We start from the raw sequence: 25,606 nt of genomic DNA, 5'->3' as shown, positions 1-25,606 counted from the left end.
AAATGAAGATAAAACTGGATTTTCTCTGGTGGGGATGGGGGGAAGTCAACTAACTTCCACCAGACAGAACATAATTTGCGTCAGTTACCCACAGTTTTTAAAGGGGTGTAAAATACCTCAAAGATAATGAACAGAGCTGGAATTAAATAACACCGTCTTCCAAACAATGCTGTTTTCCATAGAAACAAAATTATTTTTCTACACCCATCATCCTCTTCAGGAAGTAAAGTGATGGGTAATTTTCTTTTTTCAATTTTGTGTGTATTTTCTGATTTTTCTACAGTGGTCAGAATTAAAAGTGGTTTGGAAAAGCTGGATTTCTTTTTCCCTTGTAGGTAGGAGGAAGGTGTCCGGTTTCAGGCTAATACTCTATTATTTCACCGCTGGGCTCTATTTACTAATATTTTAGTTAAATGTCTCACTTGTGATCATAAGCCAACATCATGCAGCTCTTTCCCTTATTTATCACGGTTGTGCGCGGACACATTCTAAAAGTTCATCTCGCAAGGAAAGAAGAGGACTGGCTAGGACCCAATTAGCCAAACGCTGCGTAAGCAGAGCTTTTCTACACATTCCCTTAAAGATATTCAAGACATTCCCAAGAAGTTTTCTTTAACTAAGGAGAAAAATGAGCCCCGGGTTTGGGGCCAATCCTTATAATACAACGCCTCTTAACCTCTAGACGAGGTAGAGACATTTTAGACGTTCCCCAAATGTGGTGCCGCATAGACGTATGGGAAATAGAGTCCCGCTACTTATCCTGGGACCTGTGGTGGGCCCTAAGAGACGGACTTCCGGTGCCCTCCTGCGCATGTGCTTCTCGCCCTGCGTGCGTGTTCACGCATGCGCACCGCCGCCGCATTGCCCTCGCTTCCTGTCCATCTGTACAGGTCACCGCTCGCCCTGGTTCCTAGGCTTTGGCCTCTGGTGGGCTAGAATCGCGGATCCTGCAGGGTTAGGCGCCGACCGGCCGGGCCAGCACCCAGGCGGGAACGGGGCTGTGCAGGGCAGGGTTCGCACGGGCCGGGCGGAGCTCGGGCGGGGACCCCAGAGCGCCAGCCCCGGATCCCTGTGCGCTGGGGCCGAGGGGACGGGCAAACAGTGGCAGCAGCGACGAGGGGGCTTAGCCGAGGCTCCGCGGGACGGTGAGACCTAAGGGAGGCAGATTTGGGCCCTGGGAGGGACGCTTGGCCTCAATTTGTCCCGTAGGCCCAGACACGGTCCCTTGGGAACAGAACGGCTTGGTGAGTTGGACAGGAGGAGACCCGGGAGCAGAAGCGCCCCTGCGAGAACAGCCCCCGCCCGGACCTTTCGGGAGCCGTGGGGCAGAGGCTGCGGAGCCCCAGGAGGGTAGGCGGTGGATTTGCGGGCCCGAAGTGAGCAGGGCTCGGGAGAAGTCACCGCGAGCCGAGGTCATTAGAGTTGGGACAGGGGAGGTTTTGATCGCCTCTAGGAAAGACGTGTGGCTGGGTGTGAGGATATGGGCTGACCTCACCGGAGTAGGCGCTGCACGGGAGGCTCTGTGAGGACAAGGTTTATCGGGGGAGTAGGGGGTTAACGGCCTCAGTTGCCGACTTTGTTTCCACTCCTCCCTCCACGTCCCTAATACACTTTCCTTCTCTCACCGCTCCAGATTCTGAACGTGTCTCTAAACGTCCGTCATCACCTCTGTTCTCTATGTGTCTGCTTTTCCCCCTCAGGTCTGCCTTTGTAGAATCATAGAGTGAAGTGATTAAGAGATAACCCACTTCAAGGGTTATCTCTTCCTGCCTCAGTTGCTGGAGGAAGAGATTGGGCCTGAGAAGCGGGTGACTTGTCCAAGGTTGTAGGTGGAATTGCTAGTACTAGAACTCAGGAGCCTTATGTCCCAGACCAGTGTTCTGTCCACCCTATGCCAGTTTTCTTCATCAAAGATTCTTATATGCAGCGGTAACCAAGTTTAGTCAGATAATTTAAAAATAAAACCACGCCTTATGCATATTAATCCCATTTTTGAGAGCTCAAATTCTCAATTCCTGTAGCTTTGGTTTTAAGCAATTTAAGGAGACAAGAAAATATGTGAGCACTATAACGCATTTTTTTTCTCCTTGTATCTAATGATGACAGACTATTTGAAAACGGATTCAATTTTTATATTCACCAATGATGAGAGTCTAACCCATCTAATTACCCCCTAATTATGTTGGAATTACAAAGGCACAGATGTGTTATTCCTGTTTCACCCTTTTAGGCCCGTCTGAGCTTTCACAGGGTGTTACTTTATCCAGCTTTTTTTGGTGGTTCTTATGCGGAAGATTGCTGCCTAGTCAGGACAGATCACTCAACTTCAATTACCTGGTTCTCCTCCCCTAGGTCTACCATCAATAGTCTATACTTTTCTAAGAGAAGCAGAAAATGAACAGATTGCAGGTGAGTTTTCCTGTTTGTAAATATGTTTTCCCACTTTGTTTTGTAATGCATTTTAGGAGGTTTATAAGGATCCATACTTTAAAACGGGAATGTAGAAATAGACAAAAGACATTATCAGGTAAAATACAGTTAGACTGGCAGATCAGCACCAAGAATCTTTTGTCAAGTTCACATGTGAAGGTTGTATGATACTTTAGGTCTATTGAAGTTGAGCTGCAAATATGACTCTGATGTTCTTGACAGTCATGCAAAACGAAAATAACATCTATTACATTATTTGCATTGACTATAAGAAAAAACCATTTTTGTTACTTGTGGGTTTTAAAGATTTCCTAGAACTTGGAAAAATTGCTTTGTTAAAGTTGATATTATTGTGGATAGCTTTCCTAATAACAATCACATTAAATCTTTGCAGTAAATGGCTTACACTTGTCGCTTATGTAAGCAAAGGGCCTGCTGCTCAAGGAGAACTTGGTTCACAGAATTTTTCCAGGGACCATAATATTGTGATCCAAATAGACATATTACTATTTTTACTGTTTAATGCAGGGATAAGACCTAGATCATGGGAGAATGAGCTGATCATCCTTCAAATATTTCTGTTAGTCTGTTCATATGGGTTGCCCAGCAAACAATACAAAAAGGTATTTATTCTCTTGTAAAAGATTTCCTCACTTCCCATTCCCATTTCGGTTCTCAGTGTTTTGGTTTTGTCCTTACCCCTTTCCTGAATCTGTTGGTGAAAATTACCAGTGATTTAATTATGGTTCAATCCATTGGACGTTTTCATTTTCCAGTTCTTACTTCACGTGACACTTCATCTATCTTCCTTTGACATCTGTTATTTACAAAGTGATATTTTCTTCATGTAGTCTACCTTTTCTTGGCTTCTAAAAAAATTCCTCTGTTAGTATTTCTATATTTCCTTTAAATGATAAGGAGCCTTTTAAAAAGGGGGTAGGGATAATCCACAATACTATTCTTTCTTAGTATGTAATATCTGGTGTTCAAAGTCTCAGTTTTCTAAAAAAAATTTTATATTCTTTTTTGTCAGGATACAAATAGAATCCATGTGATACAGTTGGCCGATAAGTCTTTTAAATCTTTTAGGAGTAATTCATTCTTCTAGAATGTCTCTTGTGTTCTTTGCCATTTATTTTTGAAGAAAGTGGGTTGTTTACCCTCCGTTTCTGACTTTGAATTGTGTTGCCATCATTTGACTTTTAACACATTATTTTTAGATTCCTTATACACCTTTTTTATTCTTAGTACACCTTGTAAAACTGGTGGTTTGATCTGGAAGTGTAGTCAGATTTATGTTTGGTTCTTTTGACAAGACTGTGTTGTGCATGACATTTGTTTACATTTTTCTGGAGGCATGTATTATCTTGTATTTGTTTTGGTGAGGTCTGCATCTATTGATTTGTGGTTATTGCTGTGATCCACTAAATCACTACAGGAGGCAAAATGGTGATCTGCTAATTCTACCATTCTTTTTTTACTTGCTAAAATACTTTTCTAAAGATAAACTCTCTCCATTTAGTTATATAGTTTATACAGGAAAGACAGTTTTCAAATTATTGAGTAAGTTCCTGAGCAGCGAGTTGTTTTGTTTTGTTATCATTATGAGCTCATGGGTTTAAACATATTTCAAGTGTTTCAGTACATTCAGGTTGTGAGTTTTAAAAAATTAATTTATTTATTTTTCTGGGATTTAACATCAGAATGAAGTTGTGATTCTTTCTGATGTTTAAGTGATTCCATCTTTGGCTGGGGGAATCCCTTTAAGTTGATTTCTGAGTCCTTTTGAAATACCCCATATATTTTTGATAGCATTCTTTTTTGTTGAACATTTAGTTTTGAAATAATTTCAAATTTACCAAAATGTTGTAAGGATTGTAATTTTAAAAATTCCATATTCCTTTTGTGCTGACACTTCAATTCTAAACATTTTCCCGCTTTTGCTTTGTCATTTATCTGTGTGTGTGTAGACAGATACACAGTCATGTATATGTGTACATATATGGTTTTTCCCTGAACCATTTGAGTGTCATAGTTATGCCCCTTTACCCTGTAATGTTTCAGATCATACCTCCTAAGATCAAGAATATTCTCTTACATAAGCATTACACGGTTATTGAATTCAGGAAATTTAACATTGGTATAATACTTTTATCTAAACTCTAGTTTATATTCCAATTTCGCCAGTTTCCCAGTAATTTCCTTTATAGAAATTTTGTATTTTTGGAATACTACATGAAACCTTTTAAATTTATGGCTCAGAATATAGTCTTATCTTGGAAAAGTTCCATGCACACTTGATAAGATGACCTGTTCTGTTCTTGTTTGGTGGAGTGTTCTATAACTGGTAAGCAGATCAAGTTGGCTGGTCATGTTGTTCAAGTTGCAGTTGTGGTTTTGTCTAATTCTGTTTGAAATTCTATTAGTTTTTGCTTCATGTATTTCATTAGGTACCTAGACATTCAAGATTGTTATATCCTCACATGTGATATGATTATTGATATAAACTGGTTCGGTTATATAGTCTGTTGTCTCTGTTTTCTATTTGTCCCATCTTTGTTTTCCTTTTTCTTCTTAGTCTTCCTTCCTTTTGATTGAGTACTTTTTCTGGTTCCATTTTATACCCATTCTTGGGTTTTTAGCTATAACACTGATTTGTTATTTCAGTAGATGTTTTAGGATTATAGTATGCAACTTTAACTTATCATAGTATCTTGAAGTGATGTACCATTTACTTAGTGTATAAGAATTGTACAATGGGATACTTCCATTTCTCCTCTCTTGGTCTTTACACTATTGTTGCATTTTACTTTTACACAATACATTGTTATATGCATTGTATAAATGTTAACACATTTACTTATACCACAATACATTGTTATTTTCAATTAAATTTAGTTACCTTTCAAAGAGATTTAAGTAATGAAAGACAATATACAGTTACCATTTCTGGTACTCTCAATTTTTTTGTGTAGGTGTACATTTTATTTGCTGTCATTTTACTTCTGCAGAAGGGCTTCTTTCTTTAAAAACATTTCTTCTAGTTGGTGATGAATTCTTTGATCTCTTTTATACCTGAAAATGTCTTCATTTTACCTTTGCTTTTAAAGAGATTTTTGCTGTTTTTCCCCCCTGGTACTTTAAATATGTTCCTCCACTGTCATATCATATTCTTTCTGGGAGAAATCTGATTTCATCCTCATCTTTTTTCCTCTGTATTTTTTTTTTTTTTTTTTTTTCCTCCCTTGCTGCTTTTAAACTCTTTATCACTGGTTGTGGGCAATTTGATTGTGATATGTTGTGGTATCACTTTCTTCATGTTTCTGTGCTTGGGGATTGTATTAGTCAGGATTCTCTAGAGAGACAGAATCAATAGGATATGTTATAAATATATGAGAGGGGATTTATTAGGGAAATTAGCTCACACAGTTGTGAAGAAAAATCCCATAGGCTGTCTGCAAACTGGATGCCAGTAGCATGGCTCAGTCCAAGTCTGAAGGCTTCAAAACCAGGGAAGCCAATGAATGGTGTCTTTGGTGTAAGTCCTGGAACCCAAAAGCTGGAGAGTCTCAAGCTCTGATGTACACAGACAGGAGAGAAGAGTGTATCTCAGCTCCAGCAGAGAGAGCTTTACCCCTTTTCTCTGTCTTTTGTTCTCTTCAGGTCCCCAGTGGATTGGATGATTCCTGCCCAAAACATTGAGGGCGGTTCTTTCCCACCCAGTCCACTCAGGCTCTCATACTAATCTGCTGGAAACACCCTCATGGACTCACCTACAAAGATAGCTTTACCAGGTTTCTCAGCGTTCCTTAATCTAATCAAGTTGACACCTAAAATTAACCTTCACAGGGATCATTGAACTTCTTGGGTCTTGGGTTTATGATTTTCCATCAGCTTTGGGAAAATTCTGACCAGTATTTCTTCAACTACCCTTCCCCCCTTCCCCCAGCTTACTTCATCAATTCCTGTTTCTTGTATATTAGGCTGCTTGAAATTGTCCACAGCTCACTGATGCCTTTCATTTACTTTTAAATCTTTTTTTCTCTCTGTTTCATTTTATGTAGCTTCTGTGCCATACACACACACACGTGTATGGGGGGGGCGTGTATGCTGTGTCTCCGTGTTTACTAATCTTTTTTTCCTACAGTGCCATTAATTTAGTCCAGTATAATTTTCATCTCAAATATTGTAGTGTTTATATGTAGAAGTTCAATTTGGTCTCTTTTATAACTTGCCTGTCTCGATTTGTGTGAACATACAGTTATAAATTTTTCAGTGTTTTCTGCCAGTCGTAACATCTTTGTCAGTTCTGAGCCAGTTTCAATTAATTATTTTCTTCCTTATGTATTGGATTTTCCTGCCTATTTTCCCCAGACTCTCAGCTTCCTCCTCACTTCTGCCTTTTCTTCTCCCTCCCCGCTCCGTGGCCTGGAAACTCTCAAGGCAGTAGCTGTAGGGCTCACCTTGTTTTCTTCCTATTGCTCTTGGATTCACTGCCCGTTGACTAGTGTCCTGAAAACCATTGCTTTGTATATTGTGTCTGCTTTGTTTGTTTGTTTCTGGTGTGTATTGCTTCAGGTAAGGAGGGTAAATCCAGTTCCTGGTAGTTCCTCATGGCTGAAAGCCGAAGACCTAATGTCTCCATATTTTGAGTCATAGTTAGAAAGCCTTTCTCTACATCAAGGATATAGAGAAATTAACCCACTTTTTTCTGTATCATTTAATTTTTTACATTTAGATCACTGATCCAGTTGGAGTTTATTATTTTACGGTGTAAGATATAAATTCAGTTTTATCCGTAGTGGTTAGAACTTGCTCTAACACCATTTATTAAAACTCAGTTCTGCTTCAATGATTTGAGATATCTTCATTATCATATAATTATAATATACTTTTTAATCATAGAAGTCTGTTTCTAGATTTTCTGTTTCACTGGTCTGTATGTATTCATGTACCCATACCAAACTGTTTTAATCATAGAAGCTATGTTTTAAATCTGGTAGTGTTAGGCCCCCTTAATAGCTTTTTTTTTTTTTTTTTTTTTTTTTAATTTTCCTAGCATTTCTCAATTTTTTCCTGCCTCATAAGAACTTTAGTGACCACTTGTCTAGTTCTAGGGAAAGGCTTTTTGTTATTTTTGTTGGGATCACGTATTTACAAAGTAATTTACGGTAACTGACTTCTTTGTATTACTAAGTTAATCTGTCCAAGCCAAGTCCATTTGTTCAAGTCTATTTCCCTGTCTTTCAGGAGTACTTTAAAGTTTTCCTGGTATAGACTTTGTACATTTCTTAAGAGTTTTACCTTTCAGTTGCTATTGTAAACCACATGTGTGCTTGAATTACATGTTCTTATTCTTTTTTATGTAATGAGGGCTATTGATTTATATGTGTGTTAATTTTTTATCTTGTTACTTAACAGAATTCTTTTATTGAGTTGGTTTTATCATTGATTCTCTGAGTTTTCATATCATCTGTAAATGGAAATAATTTTACTTTTTCTTTATCGATTACATTTGTCTAATTGTTTTCTGTTCTCTAATTGGAGATAATGAGCATTTTATGTTGTTCCTAATCTTAGTGGGAATGTATAGTGAGTGTTTCATTGTTAAGTAAAATCCTGACTTTAGGACTGAGAGGACTGAGGCATAAGTGTGTGTGTGTGTGTGTGTGTGTGTGTGTGTGTGTGTGAGTGATTTTAAATATATGTATAAACTCAACAAAATGTATATATGTGTTTGTGTGTGATTGAGACATATATGTATGCATATCACATATACAGTATGTGTATATCACACGTAGTACTATGCATAATAGTGTTTAAGAGTATGTATACATATTTGTATACGCGTATATATTCATGATAATGAAGTTTCTATTTTTTGAATTTTTTAAAATCAGATGTGCATTTTGAATACTGTCAAGCTTTTTCAAGTGTCTTTGGAGATACAAAATTTTTCTTCTTAGCTATATTATAATGGAATATTATGTTAATGGATTTCCAAATATTAAACCGGTCTATATTCTTGGAATAAATCCCATTTGCCTACTACATATTATCATTAGATCTGGTATTGGATTTTGTTTTGGACATATTTTGTTTTGGATATTTATGTTGACATAAGTAATATTGGCATGTAATTTTATGTTATTTATTGATTTATCAAGTCTTCTAACTCTTACCACCTTCTTGCTTTCTGGACTAACCCAGAAGGTTATTTCTCCCTATTGGTGATTTTGATCAGCTCAACTGACTTGCCTTGGATAAACTTGGCTGTTCTGCTTCAGTTTCTTAGCTCTACCTCTGCTATCTCAGGGAATCTCAGTCTTGGGACCGCCACAGTTGTAGCTGTGTCACTGGGAATAGACCTTTTATTGGTATATTCATTATAAGTGATAGGATAATGTAACATGTTAACTGAGCACGTCCCTTTTTTAAGGTATAAGTTAAATGTTTGCAATCCCCAGAACTGCTTCTTACAACAGCCATGCTTGCTGATCTTTCACTAAGGTTTCTTAGAGTCCCATGTTCTTCTTTGTTGAATTCACTTGGGTTTATTTATTTATTAATTTTTCTTTTCTTTTTTTTTGAGGCTGGCTGATTCAGAGAACCAAACCCCTGACCTTCATGTTACAAGGCCGCGCTCTAACCATCTGAGTTAACTGGGCAGCCTCACTTGGGTTTCAATGGAGTATATCATTGATTGTTTTAAAGAAACAATTTTCTTAGATAATAATTTGTCTCACTTTTTTGAAAATGTCTTTAAAAGTGTCCCTAGGCTTAAATAATAGTTTGACTTGGTATGCAGTTCTAGGTTCAAAATCATTTTTCTTTCAAAAGTTGTGGGCAGTTCTCCATTGTTTTCTATCAGATGAGAACTAGAACATCAGTTACCAAGGTTACTAGTATATTTTTTTCTCTGTAATTTTTTAGGATTTTTATCTGATTTTTCCAATTTTAGATATTTTATCAGGATATTTCTGGATCTCTATTTTTTCCCCTATATTCTTGTTTGCAAATTAAATTGCCCCTTTTGGTGTGAAGTCTTACATGATTCCTCAGCTCAGGTATCATTTTCAACTCTGTCTTTGATTATTTCTTTTTGTCCATCCTCTGTGTTCTCTCTTTCTTAAAATGTTGATCCTGTTAGATCTGGCTTTTGTATCCCAAATTTGCTTTTATCATTTCCATTTCTTATATTCTGAGAGACTTCCTAAGACTTCTGTGTCTCATTTGTTAATCAAACTTCTTGAGGATTTTTAAAAAACAGTTCAGCAATCCAGTATTTAATTTCTAAGTATTCTCCAATGGTTATTAGCAGAATGTTCTCATTTTATGGAGGCAATATCCTGCTTGATTTACTCAAAAATATGAGTCAATAGAAAAAAATACTTAAGTTCTGTTTCTTTTATGAATTTGGTTCCATTAGTGTTGGGTTGTTCATCTTGATGCTTTTCTTCTTGTTTGTTTTGTCTTTTGGTAACTGGCTGGTGATCAAACCCTGGACGTTGGTGTTCTCAGAACTACACTCTGAATGACTGAGGGCCGGCCCTATGGCTCATTTGGGAGAGTGTGGCACTGGGAGCGCAGCGGCGCTGGGGGCACCAAGGCCACGGGTTCGGATCCCCTATGAGGATGGCCGGTGTGCTCACTGGCTGAGCATAGTACGGGCGACACCAAGCCAAGGGTTACGATCCCCTTACCGGTCACAAAAAAATAAAATAAAATAAAATAAAATAAAAATAAATAAGTAAATAAATAAAAATAAATGACTGAGCTAATCCGCCATCCCCAATGCTTATCTCTTCTGTATGCTGTTTTCCTCAAATAGCTGACAATTCTTGATTTTCTGTTTCAATTTGTGAGAGAATAATTATTCATAGTCAATGTGAACATACTCAACTGACGACCCTGTTTCAGTGCTCTTTCCTTTGTGGAGGGGATGGCTGCAGACTGTGGAAGTAAATAGGGAGGGATATATAATTAGATAGGCATTGCTTCATTTCGCACAGGTGGTGAATTGGTAGACAAGGTTTAATTTGCTCAGGTTGCTTTGCATTGAGAGTAATTTTATTTGATTTTTGGCGGCTGGCCGGTATGGCGATCCAAACCTGTGACCTAGGTGTTATTAGGCTGTGCTATAATCAACTGAGCTACCAGCTAGCCCAAGTTTTCTAAGAGCTGCCTTTAGGGAAAAAAATGCATGTCCTTTATGGGTAGAGTTGAACGTATGTCCTGATTACCTGAAACAATCTTGGATTGCACCTGTATTCTGGTCTATCATTTCTCCCAGACAGAAGTTTTCTGTTTGGACATGAAGTATGTGGTCACCCAGATTGTGGAGGTCTGACGTATTGCACACTTTGCCATATCTCAGGCTACCATACCATAGCCAGAGGGTCCTTATCAGATTCCACATTCATCTTGCTGCTCTTTGTGCTTAAAACAGGCCCACCACTGAAGTTGCTCAGGTTGTCCTATGTCCTTTTCATTTCTCTGTCAACCAATTACTCTGCTCCCCACAGGAAACCTGGGCCCTTTGATGGGCCTGGAGATTTTCAAGGGCTCTGTTGAAGAGTCTGCTGTTCGCTTTTGTTGCAGCCCAGCATCTGCCCCTTATAAACTGTGTATCCCATGGCCCCAATTTCTTTTGTCTTCTACTCTTCTCTGAATCTTAAGAATTTCCTCCAAAAAATTCCTGCTGTTGGGAACCTCTGTGTTCCGGTGCTCTTCTGAGAATGTTATCTGTTTTTCTATTTCTTTATATTGGACTTTTTAAAGATTTTTGTTTGTTTTTGAGTCAGGAGAGTAATTGTATACTTTTGATTTATTGTCTTGAGTTAGAATTGACCCTTAGTGTCAAAAAGCCTTAAGAAAGTGCGTTCTTGGTCTCTTTGGCCTATTCTGCACCACCTTCTTAAATATTGAGGCTGCTTCAGTTTTTGCCATTGGTTCTTTTTACGCTTCATCATATTCTTTCCCCCTTAATCCTGTAGAATACATAGTTTATCTTTAAGGACTTCAACGTAACTGAGTCTGCGAAGCCTGATCTGATGGCATAATTAATGCCTTTTGTTAAACCATTCTCCATCTTGTATGCATCATTAATAACATCTTCAGACATTCATTTAATCAAATATTTATTGCTGCAAGAATGAGATGTTTGAGATAAAACTTGAAGGAAGTAAAAAACTTAGCCATGCAGACAGCCAGAGGTGGCTGGCTGGGATAATAAAAGAGCCAGAGAATCAAAGAGATGGAGCTGGGTGAGAGCACCAGGGCAGTGAGTTGGGGAGAAAAGAGCCAGGGACTGTGTCATGGGTGCTCTGCCATGAGGACGTCCTAGAGAAGGGAGATACCGAGCAGCAGAGGAGACTGAAGAAAGTGACAAGGGGTGAAACGCATATGTATATTTATATGTGTGTCTCCTCATCAGGCTGTCAGCTTTTTGAGAGCAGGAATGGTGTTTTACTTACCTTATATCACCCAAAACTCAGTTGAGTTGTAAAATGGAAATTCAGTTGTGTTTTGTTTTTTTGTTTATTTTTGTTATGTTAAAGAACCCAAAGGAAATGTGTTTCCAGTATGGTTTGTTTTTCTTCCACAATCTAACTTAAGATTTTTAATGTTCATAAGTAACTTTACCAGTGAGCTTGGTAAGATCAGTCCCCATATGTATTTTCTACATCAGCCAGCTCTGATCATGGTGCTATTACAGGGGCCAGTGTCATTCAGGGATGTGGCTGTGGACTTCACCCAGGAGGAGTGGCAACAGCTGGACCCTGATGAGAAGATAACATACAGGGATGTGATGCTGGAGAACTACAGCAATCTAGTTTCTGTGGGTGAGGATAGCTTGCTTTCTCTTTTTTTTTTTTTTTTTTTTTTTTTAAAAGATGACCGGTAAGGGGATCTTAACCCTTGACTTGGTGTTGTGAGCACCACGCTCAGCCAGTGAGCAAACTGGCCATCCGTATATGGGATCCGAACCCGGGGTCTTGGTGTTCTCAGCACCACACTCTCCCGAGTGAGCCATGGGCCGGCCCGCCCGATAGCTTGCTTTCTGAATGCTTTCAATTTAAGGATTTTATCCTAGAGTTTGAAGAAGTGATAAGACCATTTAATTCCTTCGGGCACAAGGTAGAGTGTTCATATCTTTACTTCTCCATTGGAAAGTTCTAATTTTGATAAGGTAAAAAATGGGGCACTTTATTATGCATACTGTCAGGCAATATCATCTTATACTAGAGATTCCGAGGCCAAGCAACTAATCCAATTCCTTCTCCATTTCTCATTAACAGGGTATGATATTACCAAACCAAATGTGATCATTAAGTTGGAGCAGGGAGAAGAGCCATGGGTAATAGAAGGTGAATTCCCATGTCAAAGTCATCTAGGTAAGTTAATAGAGTATCAAATTTTAAAAATGGTCATCCCAGAACCTTTAGGAGTGAGTGAAGACATATATGCATCAGGTACCCTAAACCACACTTCTGAATACCCAAACATCACTTTGCCTCCAGCATGCACAAGCTAGCTCCTTTTTTGATTTTACATTTGATTTACATTGGTAGGGATTTTCTGTGCTTCTCTTTCACTTTCTGTTTCTCTAGCACTACCTACTCCCCACCATTATCATAGAATTCTTTTGTTTTCAGGCATTCAAAAGTCTGACATAAAAATTAACTGAAACTTTCATGTTCATTCTTTTTATCTTCCATTTTCTTTCCTTCTTTGCTGTGAAATACCTCAGACATCTTTTCTGACCCCAATTTCCCTTACCTCTGTAGGTGCTCAAATACCAAAACGTTATCTTCCACCTAAGCTTGTAAATTCAATCACCCCTGTTGTGTTGTATATTTTTCCTGAAATCCATTCTCAGTTGATTTGGTGATACAGTACTAATTGGGCCTTCCTCTCTTTCCCCAAGTGCTCATTTATATCTTGTCTCTCTGTTCATTCCTCTTTCCCCATAACTAGATGATGCTTTGTCCATAGTAGATGTTTAGGAAGTGTTTATTTCGTAAGTGACTTTCAGTTCATTCTCTTGCATTCCAGGAATGTCCCCAAGACCTGTTTTCTACTTCTTTGGTTTTCTCTATATCCCTTAAAAGGGTTCATCTAGTCTCAACTTTTAAGGCTTTTTTTTTGGCTTATATTTATACTGCTGACATCCAAATTAGTATCTCTGACACCTTTAGCCTGTAGTCTAGTTGAACATTTTACCTGACAAAATGACAGTGCCAGTGAGATAGTCTACTTCCTTTCTTCTTAAAATGTCTGATGATGAACTGTGAACTTTCCAAATCATGAATTCCATGCACCTTCCTCACCCCTCTTTTGTTATTAGGTTTTACTAGTCTTCTCTCCATGGTTTCTGTTTTTTGTCTTTTGTGAAATGCCTTACAGATTGCATAGTCTCAGTTTTTTCTTGATATCAGTGTTCATTAATATTCTTTCATACCTGGATTACACTGAGTCTTATTGGGAAATTGCAAAATCTGTTTATCTGAAGGACACAGCCAATCTCACCACTAGCATGACAAGATAAGCCTATAACTAACTTTTCTGTTGCTTCTTAAATGGAATTTGAATTTTTCTTTCCTCAAGTCCTCACAATATCATCCTGTGTTGGCCTATCAAAATTAATTCCCTTTGTTTCCCCAAACTCTTGTTAAATTCCATTCAGTCTAGATTTCTCAATATTTTCCACTCAAATGATCATCATCTCTTTCTTGCACTTGCTTTGCTTGCCCAGATAATACACAGTATCCCTTCTTCCTTCCCTTCCTTTTTTTAAAATTTAAACTTATTTATTATGGTTTGTTTTTTTTTTTTACATTCTAAGATGTTGCAGAGCAGTTGGGGGGAGGGAGAGAGAGGAAGGGAGAAGGAAACAGGGTGGGAGGAGTAGGAAGGAGGGGGTCCTGGCTCAGGACCCCTGGGCATTTCCTGGGGCAGCTGGGTGGTCATCACTGGACTGGTTGCAGATGTTGGGAGGGCATGCCTGAGGCCCTCGGCCCCCTACCACCCCAGCTCAGGAGTCTAGGGCACTTCCTGCAGTGGCCTGGTGGTTGTTGCTGGGCTGGGCATGGTCGTCAGGGTGGTGTGGCTGAGGCCCATGGCCCTCCCCCCTCCCTAGCTTGGGAGCCCAGGGGGCTTCCAGTCCTTCCAGGTTTTATAGATGTTCTTTGGTGGTGTTAGGTCTTTACTACTTAATATCAGACTTTATCTCTGATCTGTGGGTATTTTGTTTTTTCTTTCAGTTCTGTATTGGATTATTTGCTGTTCCCACCACTTAAACTCTGCACTGGAACTAATTTGTTTAGAAGTAAATGGTTACTTCTAAAATGGGGGAATTTCCTATGGTAACCAGCACTTGTACCCTGTGGTTGAGCTAAATTGCTGCTTTGCTGCTGATTCTCTGGGGAAGGCTTTTTGTGCAGCTCAGGTTTTAATTGTTGATCTTGTATGTATTTTTGAGTCTTCTGAGGTCCAGTATATCTGGGTCGTATGCAAACTCTGGTCTGTACCTAAGTCTTTTCAGCAAACTGCACCCCCTGCAGTTCTATATTCCTGGCCAGTCTCCACTGAGTGGGCCTGCACTGATTGGGAGCAGATCAGCTGTCCATGCTGTGCCCCATTGTTCCACCAATGAGCCCATCACCCCCACTGCCTGCATTCCAAACACTTCCCATGAGGTGACCCATACACTGGTCCCTTGCAATGACTCACTGGCCTCTGTGTGGCTCCTTTTTCCAGTTGTCTGTGGCCCCTCACTCCTATGTGGGTCCATGGGAACTCTGTTAGTGGTCTTGCTGGCCTGGGGGACCACCAAGGCCCTTTTCCCCTGCCACCTCCAAGCAACTTCATACTAAAGGCACAGCTGTGGCTTTTGCCAGCTCTCACTCCATGCACTTACCAGCACAAGCCTTGAAGCAGCTGGGTCTTGAAATGGTGGGAGCGATCCTTTCTTTCATCGTGGCTCCTGTCTTCATCCACTCTGTAGGTCTCTCCTCCTCTTCCCCTGAGCTCTAGTGGCCCCAGCTTGGCTGTTGTTACTTTTTAATAGTTGTAAATTGGTTGATTTGTGGGAGAGAGTGATGCTGGGGACCATCTATTCCACAGTCTTCACCAGAAGCCTTCCCTTCCTTTTATTCATTCATTCATTTTTAACTTGTAGTTAAAAAACATGTAACATAAAATTTATCATCTTAACTATTTTTAAGTGTACAGTTCAGTAATGTTAGCTGTATTCACATTGTTGTGCATTAGATTTCTAGAACTTTATCTTTTAAATTTGAGCTTAAAAGTTTTAACTCTTTGAAGTTTCCTCATTGTTTATTTGCCACTCCAGTCTTTCCCTTCTCTTAATATCCACCCCACTTGGTGATTGTTACCACGAAAGAGTTAAGTATGATTGTATACGGTGATATATTTGTTGCTTGATCTTTTTTCTCTGAGTTGTAATCCTCTAAAGAGGGGATGGCATATTTACTCTTCTTTGCTTTGGTATGTAACATGTAGTAGGCATTTGGCAAATTTTTCGTCAGCTGAGAGCTAGATAAATGAAAGACCTTTATTATTCATCCATTGAGATCATTTATCCTCAACTATAGATTCTGATAAAACTGATAGGGGTTAGAGTAGCGCCTGTAAATACCTATTTGATTCAGGTTAGGAGCTACTACTTTAATTTCTGCTTGGAGAGATTCAGAGAAAATAGGAATACTTTCCAAGAGCATAGGTTTTGGTTAGGGAATGAGAACATTTGAGGGGTCTTCAAAAAGTTCATGGAAAGATTCGTATTATCTTTTAATTTTCTTTTTCCATGAACTTTTTGAAGTACCCTCATAGCTGCATGAATGATTTAAATTCAGCTTTCACATGGAAAATTCATATTTCAGTGTAAATTATATAACTTTGTGTTAAAGCTATTTTAAAATTTAAGGGAAAGAAAGCTTCAATGAGCTGGGAAGAGATTTGATAAATGTTTTAAAGCTTCCCCTGAAATATAGATAGGCTTTGAATACAGCCAATGTTGGAAGTTAAATTAAGTGAAAAAGATATGAGGACAGCCTTATGGTTGGGAATAAGCAAGGCATATCCTAGGCTTCCAGGAGCAGATGTTGTTGGAAAATTGGTGCGGTACTATTATGAATCCAGGTGATGAAAAATATTGTTTGCGAATAACTTTTCTGTTTTTTTTCTCTTGGTGTTTGGGCTCAAGGATGTTGTAGATTTCTCAGCCCAGGAATGTTAATGTGTTATGTTGAATGTGGGTGACAGCAGCTAACAGTAGTTCAGAGGATCCAAAAAAATTGTAAAGATACGTAAAAATGAAAGTTAATAGTATAGGGGCAGCTTTAGGAATCTGATATTTAAGATTTTACACTAAATGAAACCCAGGAGTGTGGAAACTCTTGTTTGTATTCAGAATTAAGTAAAAGTATTACGATAGGGGCAGACCGGTTTTAGGAAATTTAAGTCAAGAAATTGAAGGAAAATTAATGGCTAAACTTTATGAGCATTTGTTTTGTGTCATAAACTCTTCTAAGCAGTTACATGTATGAATTTAGTCCTTTCACAACCCTATGATTTAGGCAGTGTTAGTATTATCTGCACTTCAGATGAATGAAACTGCATCACAGTTATGTAACTTGCCCAAGCTCCTCCAGCCAGTCAATTATTGGTGTAGGGATTTGAGTTTGAGGTAGCCTGCTCCAGCATTCATGCTGCTAACCACTATGCTGTATTGCACAGGCAGGAAAAGTAGAATTTGGTGGTCATACAAGTTCAGCTAAGATTAAATAAAACTATCAGAGCACTTCAAAGATCTGATCTTATTTTAAAGATCTTATTTTACCTTGCCCTCTGGTCTGTCTTACATTTCTTTTGGACATTTATGTGTTTGAATCTCTCCTCCAGGTGAATGTGAATCAAGTCTTGAGAGTTGGAGCCCTGGTTGTGGGACTGCTTCTCTAAATATAAGGAAGTCAGAGCTTTTAGAATGTTTATTTGGATTTATGTGTAAAGTAAAATGGCAAAGATTTTGGAAGGGTCTAAGCTACTGGGGATGTTACTGTAGCAGTCTTGCTATGAAGTGATATTTTCCAATTTAATATGAATTATAATCTATTTCTCCCAAATGTAATTCATACTTAAAATATTTCCTTTACATATCCAAGGGGCCTTCAAAAAGTTCAATGAAAGATTCATATTATCATTTGATTTTATCTTTTTCCATGAACATGTTAAAGTACCCTTGTTTACTCCATAATTATTCTTCTTCTCCATTGACTCCATTTGCTATGAGTCTTCCCATTTCTGCCTGGATCTAGCATTCTTTCAATGATTTTGTTCTCTACACATCTTTTCTTGGGTTTATTTCACCTTTTCTATCAAAGTTTTGAACATAATATTTGTCAAGTAACAAAGGTACTTGTATTCAATGTGAATTTACTCTCCCTTTTTTCACTACTGCTGAGTCTTATCCCACCTTTATCCCTTCCCCGTGTCTACTCCCAAGCCTGTGTGTGTGTGTGTGTGTGTGTGTGTGTGTGTGTGTGTGTGTGTGTGTGTGTGTGTGTGTGTGTTGTATTACAAATCAAAGGAAAAAGAAAACTATATATTCATACTTATTTTTATCTGTGAGATTGGCCCTAAGCCAGAGTCAATCCCACAGTAAGGCTCTTGAGTACCATTCTCTTTACGTAACTGGTGTGTGCATATTCACAGTTTGTTTAACTTTATTTCTTTTTAGAAGAAGTCTGGAAAGCTGATGACCTGATAGAGGGAATCCAAGAGAATGAAGGGAAATATTCAAGGGAAGCTGTTCATATCAATAGCAAAACCATGATTGAAGAGAGAGAGAATACCTTTGATAAAACTTATAATATGGAAACAAGCCTTGTTCCTTCAAGCATAATAGCTCATAATTGTGTCTCATGTGGAAAGAATTTAGAATCTATTTCAGAATTGATTAGTAGTGATGGAAGCTATGCAAAAAGGAAACATGATGAATGTAATGAATGTGGGAAAACATATGATGGAGAGAAACCGTATGAATTTAATCAAAATGGGGATGGCTATTCTCAAAATGAAGAAAGTATTCTTCAGAAAATTAATATTTTGGAGAAACCCTTTGAATATAATGAATGCTTGGAAGCCTTAGACAATGAAGCTGTTTTCATTACTCATAAGAGAGCTTACATGGGGGAGAAACCCTATGAGTGGAATGATTCTGGACCAGACTTCATCCAGATGTCAAATTTTAATGCATATCAGAGATCACAAATGGAAATGAAGCCCTTTGAATGCAGAGAATGTGGAAAATCCTTTTGTAAAAAGTCAAAATTTATTATACACCAGAGGGCTCATACAGGAGAAAAACCTTATGAATGTAATGTATGTGGGAAATCCTTCAGCCAAAAGGGTACCCTCACTGTACATCGGAGATCACACTTAGAAGAGAAGCCCTATAAATGTAATGAATGTGGCAAAACCTTCTGTCAGAAGTTACATCTCACTCAACATCTAAGAACTCATTCAGGAGAGAAACCCTATGAATGTAATGAATGTGGGAAAACTTTCTGCCAAAAGACACATCTCACCCTACACCAGAGAAATCATTCAGGAGAGAGACCCTATCCATGTAATGAATGTGGGAAATCCTTCTCCCGAAAGTCAGCTCTCAGTGACCATCAGAGAACACACACAGGAGAGAAACTTTATAAATGTAATGAATGTGGAAAATCCTACTACCGAAAGTCTACCCTTATTACACATCAGAGAACACACACAGGAGAGAAGCCCTATCAATGTAGTGAATGTGGAAAATTCTTTTCTCGGGTATCATATCTCACTATACATTACAGGAGTCATTTAGAAGAGAAACCTTATGAATGTAATGAATGTGGCAAAACCTTCAATTTAAATTCAGCCTTCATTAGACATCGGAAAGTACACGCAGAAGAGAAATCCCATGAATGTAATGAATGTGGAAAGTTCTCTCAGTTGTCATATCTTACAGACCATCATACAAATCATTTAGGAGAGAAATCCTATGAATGTACTGAATGTGGGAAAACCCTCCTTGTAAATTCAGCCCTCAGTGGGCACCAGTCACTTCCAAAAGGGGAGAAATCCTATGAATGTAATATATGTGGAAAATTATTCTCTGAGTTGTCATACTACACTGAACATTATAGAAGTCATTCAGAAGAGAAACCCTATGGATGTAATGAATGTGGGAAAACCTTCTCTCATAATTCATCTCTCTTTAGACATCAGCGAGTACACACAGGCGAGAAACCCTATGAATGTTATGAATGTGGAAAATTCTTCTCTCAGAAGTCGTATCTCACTATACATCATCGAATTCATTCAGGAGAGAAACCCTATGAATGTAGTAAATGTGGAAAAGTTTTCTCTCGGATGTCAAACCTCACTGTACACTATAGAAGCCATTCAGGAGAGAAACCGTATGAATGTAATGAATGTGGGAAAGTCTTTTCTCAGAAGTCATACCTCACTGTACATTATAGAACTCATTCAGGAGAGAAACCTTATGAATGTAGTGAATGTGGGAAAAAATTCCACCACAGATCAGCCTTCAATAGCCATCAGAGAATTCATAGAAGAGGGAATATGAATGTACTTGATATGGAAAATCTCTGAAGTCAAGTCTTAATTTTTAGAAAACCATCTGAATATAATGAATATAGGAAATCCAGCAGGATTGTGTTTGTCTGAGAGTTCATGTTCCTCAATGGGGAAAAGCATTTAGGTATTAGATTCATTTTAATCTGAATTTTTAGGGAGAAGAACCCTTAACAACGCAATGAGAAAAATCTTCAGCAGGATCATACAACTCATTGGACACTAAATAACATATACAGGACTGAAATTTTATAAATATTTAATATTTATTTTGTATTCAAATTATATTTACACATCAGGGAATCATAATAAGGCAAAATCTGTCAATGTGATGAATGTGGAAAATACATCTTGGAAATTCTGAAAGCCATATTTCTGATCTAAAATAAGATGTTTATAGGAAAGATACCAGAAGCTACTAGCTCTCAGTAAACCTTCATTGTATAAAATGAAGTTTTAAAATCATTAGGAGTTGATCATGAAGTCAGTAGCATTAAATGAGTATATGGCAGTTCCTATCTGCTTTTAAAATGCAGTCTATCTAATTCTATGCAAGTTTGGATTTGAATAATTTATGGAAAGGCACTATTCTTATTTGAGTATTACGATGGTAAAACATACTAACACAGGATGTGTTGGTGAGATATTTGATAGGTATAAAATTGTAAAATACATAATTTTTCTGTAGAGGAACTTACAAGTGGGTTTTTAATGAATGTCTCATCAGTAGAGGAGGCTGTGAAGTTTTCAAATGTACCTGAGCAAAAAAAAATTTTTAATACTATTTTGATAAATAATTCATACATAATTTGGAATTAAGTCTATTTCAGTGAAAGAGAACAAGCATACTGCTCATACTTCTAAAATATCCCCAACTCTCATACCACTCTTATGTTTTAATTGATAGGTTTGATTGTGCAGATTGCCAGTATTATGTAATTCAGCAATTTTACCTGAAGTTTTACTTGATATAAATCTAGTGTCATTATTTTGTGCATTGCCCCTTATTCCCAGTATTTTAGAACAAATTAATACATGGTTCTAGCAGACATTTTTTTGGTTGATTGAATTAATGCTCTTTTCTCCCCTCATTCTTGGCTGGAAGAGTTTGGGTACCTACCATTTATTTACATGACAAAAGGTAAATCCTGATTTCCTAAATCAGTGATGATAATTCCATTCTGAATGCCAGTAACTTGTTTATAGTACTCATATGACCCAATCCTGGGCAAACAAAATAGAGATGGGTTGGTTCTAGAAAGAGGATAAAACAGTGAACAAATGGGTCTTACTCCAGGAATGCAAAGGTGGTTTAATATTTCGAAAGTCAGTCAGTTATACACCATATGAAGAAAGGTAATCTGGTATGCAAAAAATTTACGTGGCAAAATTAATATCTATTGGTTATAATCTTAGTAAACTATGGAAAGAAAGGGATTTCCTTAATTGGATGTAGAGTAATTTAAACTACAACAAACAGAATACTTAATGGTGAGATATTGACAGTTTTCTCCCAGGATCAAAAAAAAAAAGAGAGAGGACAAGGATATCTGCTATCACTAATTTCATTCAGCATTGTGCAGAAAATCCAAGCCAGGAAAGTAAAGCAAGAAAAAGAAACAAAAGGCATGAGGACCAATCCATTTCCCAAAATGAAGTAAAACTTTTATTTGCAGATGACATGACTTTGTATATGGAATATTCTGAGGAATGTACAGGTAATTAGAATTAATGAGTAAATTTAGCAAATAAAAGTTAGCAAGGTTCCTGCATATGGGGTCATTATGCAAAAAAAAATTGTTGTTTAATATACTAGCAAAAAACCTAGAAAATGAAAAATTTTAAAACAATACCAGTTACAAAAATCCTCAAGTGCCTAGAGGAAAAATTAACATTTTCAAGAACTGTATCCAGAAAAAATTAAAAAACAGTGAGAGGGATATATCTTGTTCATGGATTTCAGTACAGTCTCAAAAAGGTGTCAGTTTTCCCTAAATGAATTCATATATATTCAGTGCAATCTTAATAAAAATCCTAGCAAGTGGTTTAATGGAAATTAATGAGCTAATTCTAAAATTCATAAGAACACTGAAAAGACCAATAATAGTCAAGGCTTTCTGGTACAAGACAGAATTTATATTCCCAGATATCACAACCTATTACAAAGCGATAGAAATTATGATGGTGTGATAGTGGCACAGGATAAACAAGTTGACCAATGGAACAGAATAAAGATTGCAGAAATAGACTCATATACACAGTCATCTGACTTTTGACAAAGATGACAAGTGCAATGGGCAAAAGTACGTTCTTTCCAATAAATGCTTTGTCAATTAAATTTCATAATTTAATAGAAAATAGCTAAATAAATTTTAGATGAATTGATATCTAAATATGAAACGTAAAATAAAATTTTTGAAGAAAACTTAAGACTTTGCAACCTTACAATAAGTTCTCTTAAGCAGGACCCAAAATACACTAAACCATAAAATAAAAATGTGTTAGTTTGAATAAAATAAGTTTAAGAACTATTTATCAGGAAGACACCATTAAGAAAGTGAATGGGAAACCACATAGGGGAAGAAGATGTTTGCAATTAACACCTGCTCAGTTTGGGGGTACCTACATATAATATATAAACAAATGAGCATGGCTGTTTTCCAATATAACTTTATTCACAAACACAGGTGGCAGTCTGTATTTGGCCTGCAACCCATAGTTTTCTGGTCCCTGATCTATTATACATAAAGAACACCTGCAAATCAATAAGGTGAGATAAATGGGCAAAAGGCTTACCATCTACACAACAGAAGATATCCAGTTGGTGATAAGTATATGAAAAAGTGTGTTAACTCTGTTAGTAATCAGGAGAATGCAAGTTTAAAACACCATGTAGTGCTACTACCCGCCCACTGGAATGGTTAAAAGCATGAAGAGACATCAAGTTTTGGCAAGGATGTAAACAACTGGAACTCTACACTATTGGTGGAATTGCCAATTGATAAAAGATTTTGGAAAGCTGGCACTTAAAGTTGAGCATGTGTATGCTTTTTTACCCAAACCTACCAGAAATGCATGTATATGTCCACCAAAGGACATGCATTAGAATATTTCTAGTGTAAAACCGCAAAAAAAATCAGAACTATCTTAAGACATTTATGCAGCAGTATGAATAAACTTATGTGGTATATGTCAACAATAGGATACCATAAAGCAATGAGAATGAATGAACTATACATCCATGCAATAATGTAGCTGAATTTCACAAACAATGCTGAATGAAGAAATCCAGACACAAAAGCCAACATACTGTATGATTCCATCTACGTAAGGTCTAAGGACGGGCAAAACTTGTCTTCATGACTGAAAATCAGGTTAATGGTTAACCTTGGCTAAGCCTGAAAAGAGGTATTATTTATCTGGTGCTGGTAATAATCTGTTTCTAAATTTGGGTGCTGAATATCTATCTGAGTGTGTTCTGAGCTGCGCACTTAAGATACATGTATTTTTCTGCATGTATATTACACTTTCATAAACGATTTTTAAAGTCACAAGTGGCTAACATTTTTGTTGCTCAGCACTCTTTCACCATATTTTCCTAGTTGTATATTAATACACTGCATAACAGGAATTAAATGGTAGGTTTTGCATAATTTTGTGCAGGAAATACATACTCTTCAGTTTTTAATGGCAACTACTCAGATTTCCTACACTCCTTTAATCTTAAATAATGTATATTTTAAGTAAAATATTTTTAAAAATTAAAGAGTCATTACATATTTTGTCATCCTACACTTTTGCATATATAAATGGGTCTGGCACATATAAGTGGGTCTGAACTGCCTCTTTAATAAAGAAGCTAGTCTGTATCCTTTCATATTTTCTCAAATCATTTTTTACATTTCTGAATTTGGGAATCAACTATTACAACAGAGGTGACCTTTTTTTGAGGTAAATATAATGATGAATTTGATTTGATGAAAAGTTACATTTTTAAAAAGTTTTCAGCTAACCCTTTTAGCAACTGTAATATACACAGTTGTTAGCACAAATGTGAGTGTAAGAAATAGGTAAGACTGTGCCATAAAAAAATAAAAGCACTTCAGTGGGGCTGGGGGAGTTGGCTGAGCTTATAAGGGCACAGTGAGGACTATGTCATTTGATGGGGTGGACTATGGGTACTTGCTTTTTATTTCACTTTCTAATACAGGATTAAGCTTGAAGTGTGAAAAGATTAATAATGCTTTGCTTGCCAAAGGAGGGGTAACCCAGGAGTTGGGTGGGACACGGACCTGTGACTCTCCGCATGGATTAGCTTTTTCTCAGTCCACTGAGGGTAACCACTAAGCATATGATGAGGCCAGGCTGTGTGGCTCTCCCTTCAATGCCACTGAAAGCCTGATCATTTCATCATGAGATTGCCCCCCCATCCCCATATTTACTGCTGTTTGACTTGGAATCATTGTCAGCTTTTCAGTGTTGTCTCTAAAATATGGCAAGAGACATTAAAGCAACACTACTTATATATGAGGCCAAAAATTCACCCACTGTTCCATATTCCATCCCAAATTATGTCCAGATATGGAGAAATCAAGCTATTCAAAGAGGGGAAGCATATGACATAGCCCAATAGTGTTACAGTCTCCCCCCAAATTAAATTATGCTAACGCACAAAGAAAACAAAAAAAATGTAATTCCTCCATAATTGCCACAAAGGTAATCATGTCCAAAAAAATTCCATTAAAGAAATTAATCTCCTGTGTTTTCTGCCAAATTGGTGAATTCCCATTGAATTGTTGACTTGTGAGAAAAGGGCATGGAGTAAAAATGAGGTCAAAAATCCTCTGAAGTAGAATGCAGCCTTATAACACCAAGGTCATGGCTTCAGATCCCCGAAATGGCCAGCTGCCCAAAAGAAAAAAAATCTTCTGAAGGAAAATAGGACAGTTTCCCTGGAGGAAAATGTGGCATCTGGGGACAGTGAAGAAGCTGGTGCAAATGTCATAGAATCTGTTGAACAAAGCTTTCGAATGTATTTTTTTTTCTCCATACGTTACCCCCATCAAATCACTGCTTGACCTAATGACAGGGCGGAACAAGAGCACAAGCACTTAAGTAGCTCAGTTCTGCCCCAGCCATCTGAGCCTGGCTGGAGTGAGGATCAGATGAGATAGATAGAGGTAGGGTGTTTAGCTGGAGTACTTCCTCCACACTCCAAAAGCCAAGCTTTCACAGCAGAAGAAATCTGACATGTTTTAGATGTGGTTTTAACAAAAGTGGGTGAGGGAGATCCCTTTGTAGCATGGTTGTCTGGAGAGGGGACAGCAAACTTAGATAATCAGTCCCAGATTGTGCTGCTGCGTTTATGTTCTGGGCCCTTTATGTTCTTCATGAGCCCATTCTAAGAAGCAGAAATGTGATTGACCTCGCACACTAGGAAGTAGAAATGTGATTGGCCTTCCTTCCAGGGAAAATTGCAGGACTTCCCTGGAGAAAATGAGTTCTGATATCTGAG

At 37.7% G+C, this 25,606-nt stretch overlaps 1 protein-coding gene across 2 annotated transcripts; it reads left to right on the top strand.

Moving 5' to 3' along the window:
* Positions 1–876: 876 nt before the first annotated feature.
* Positions 877–22,436, top strand: RBAK (RB associated KRAB zinc finger). 2 transcript variants are annotated; one of them, XM_063091689.1, is made up of 6 exons: positions 877–954; positions 1,210–1,350; positions 2,353–2,409; positions 12,149–12,275; positions 12,732–12,827; positions 18,194–22,436. In XM_063091689.1, the coding sequence occupies exons 3-6, from the start codon at positions 2,395–2,397 to the stop codon at positions 20,107–20,109; spliced, it is 2,154 nt and encodes a 717-aa protein (XP_062947759.1). In that variant the 5' UTR covers positions 877–954; positions 1,210–1,350; positions 2,353–2,394; the 3' UTR covers positions 20,110–22,436. The 2 variants fall into 2 exon arrangements, with proteins under 2 accessions (XP_062947759.1, XP_062947760.1); XM_063091690.1 differs by lacking the exon at positions 877–954 and having other exon boundaries at positions 1,187–1,412.
* Positions 22,437–25,606: the final 3,170 nt, after the last annotated feature.

Source organism: Cynocephalus volans, chromosome 3 (assembly GCF_027409185.1).
Source record: "Cynocephalus volans isolate mCynVol1 chromosome 3, mCynVol1.pri, whole genome shotgun sequence".
In the NCBI taxonomy this organism is placed as follows: domain Eukaryota; kingdom Metazoa; phylum Chordata; class Mammalia; order Dermoptera; family Cynocephalidae; genus Cynocephalus; species Cynocephalus volans.
The sequence above is the reverse complement of the archived record's forward strand: the minus strand, read 5'-3'. Positions and strand labels throughout refer to the sequence as shown.

Excerpts from the sequence above, each read along its gene's own strand:
- RBAK (XM_063091689.1), top strand. Across the intron at positions 12,276-12,731 it reads CAGCAATCTAGTTTCTGTGG|GGTATGATATTACCAAACCA; the intron begins GTGAGGATAGCT and ends TCTCATTAACAG. Across the intron at positions 12,828-18,193 it reads CCCATGTCAAAGTCATCTAG|AAGAAGTCTGGAAAGCTGAT; the intron begins GTAAGTTAATAG and ends ATTTCTTTTTAG.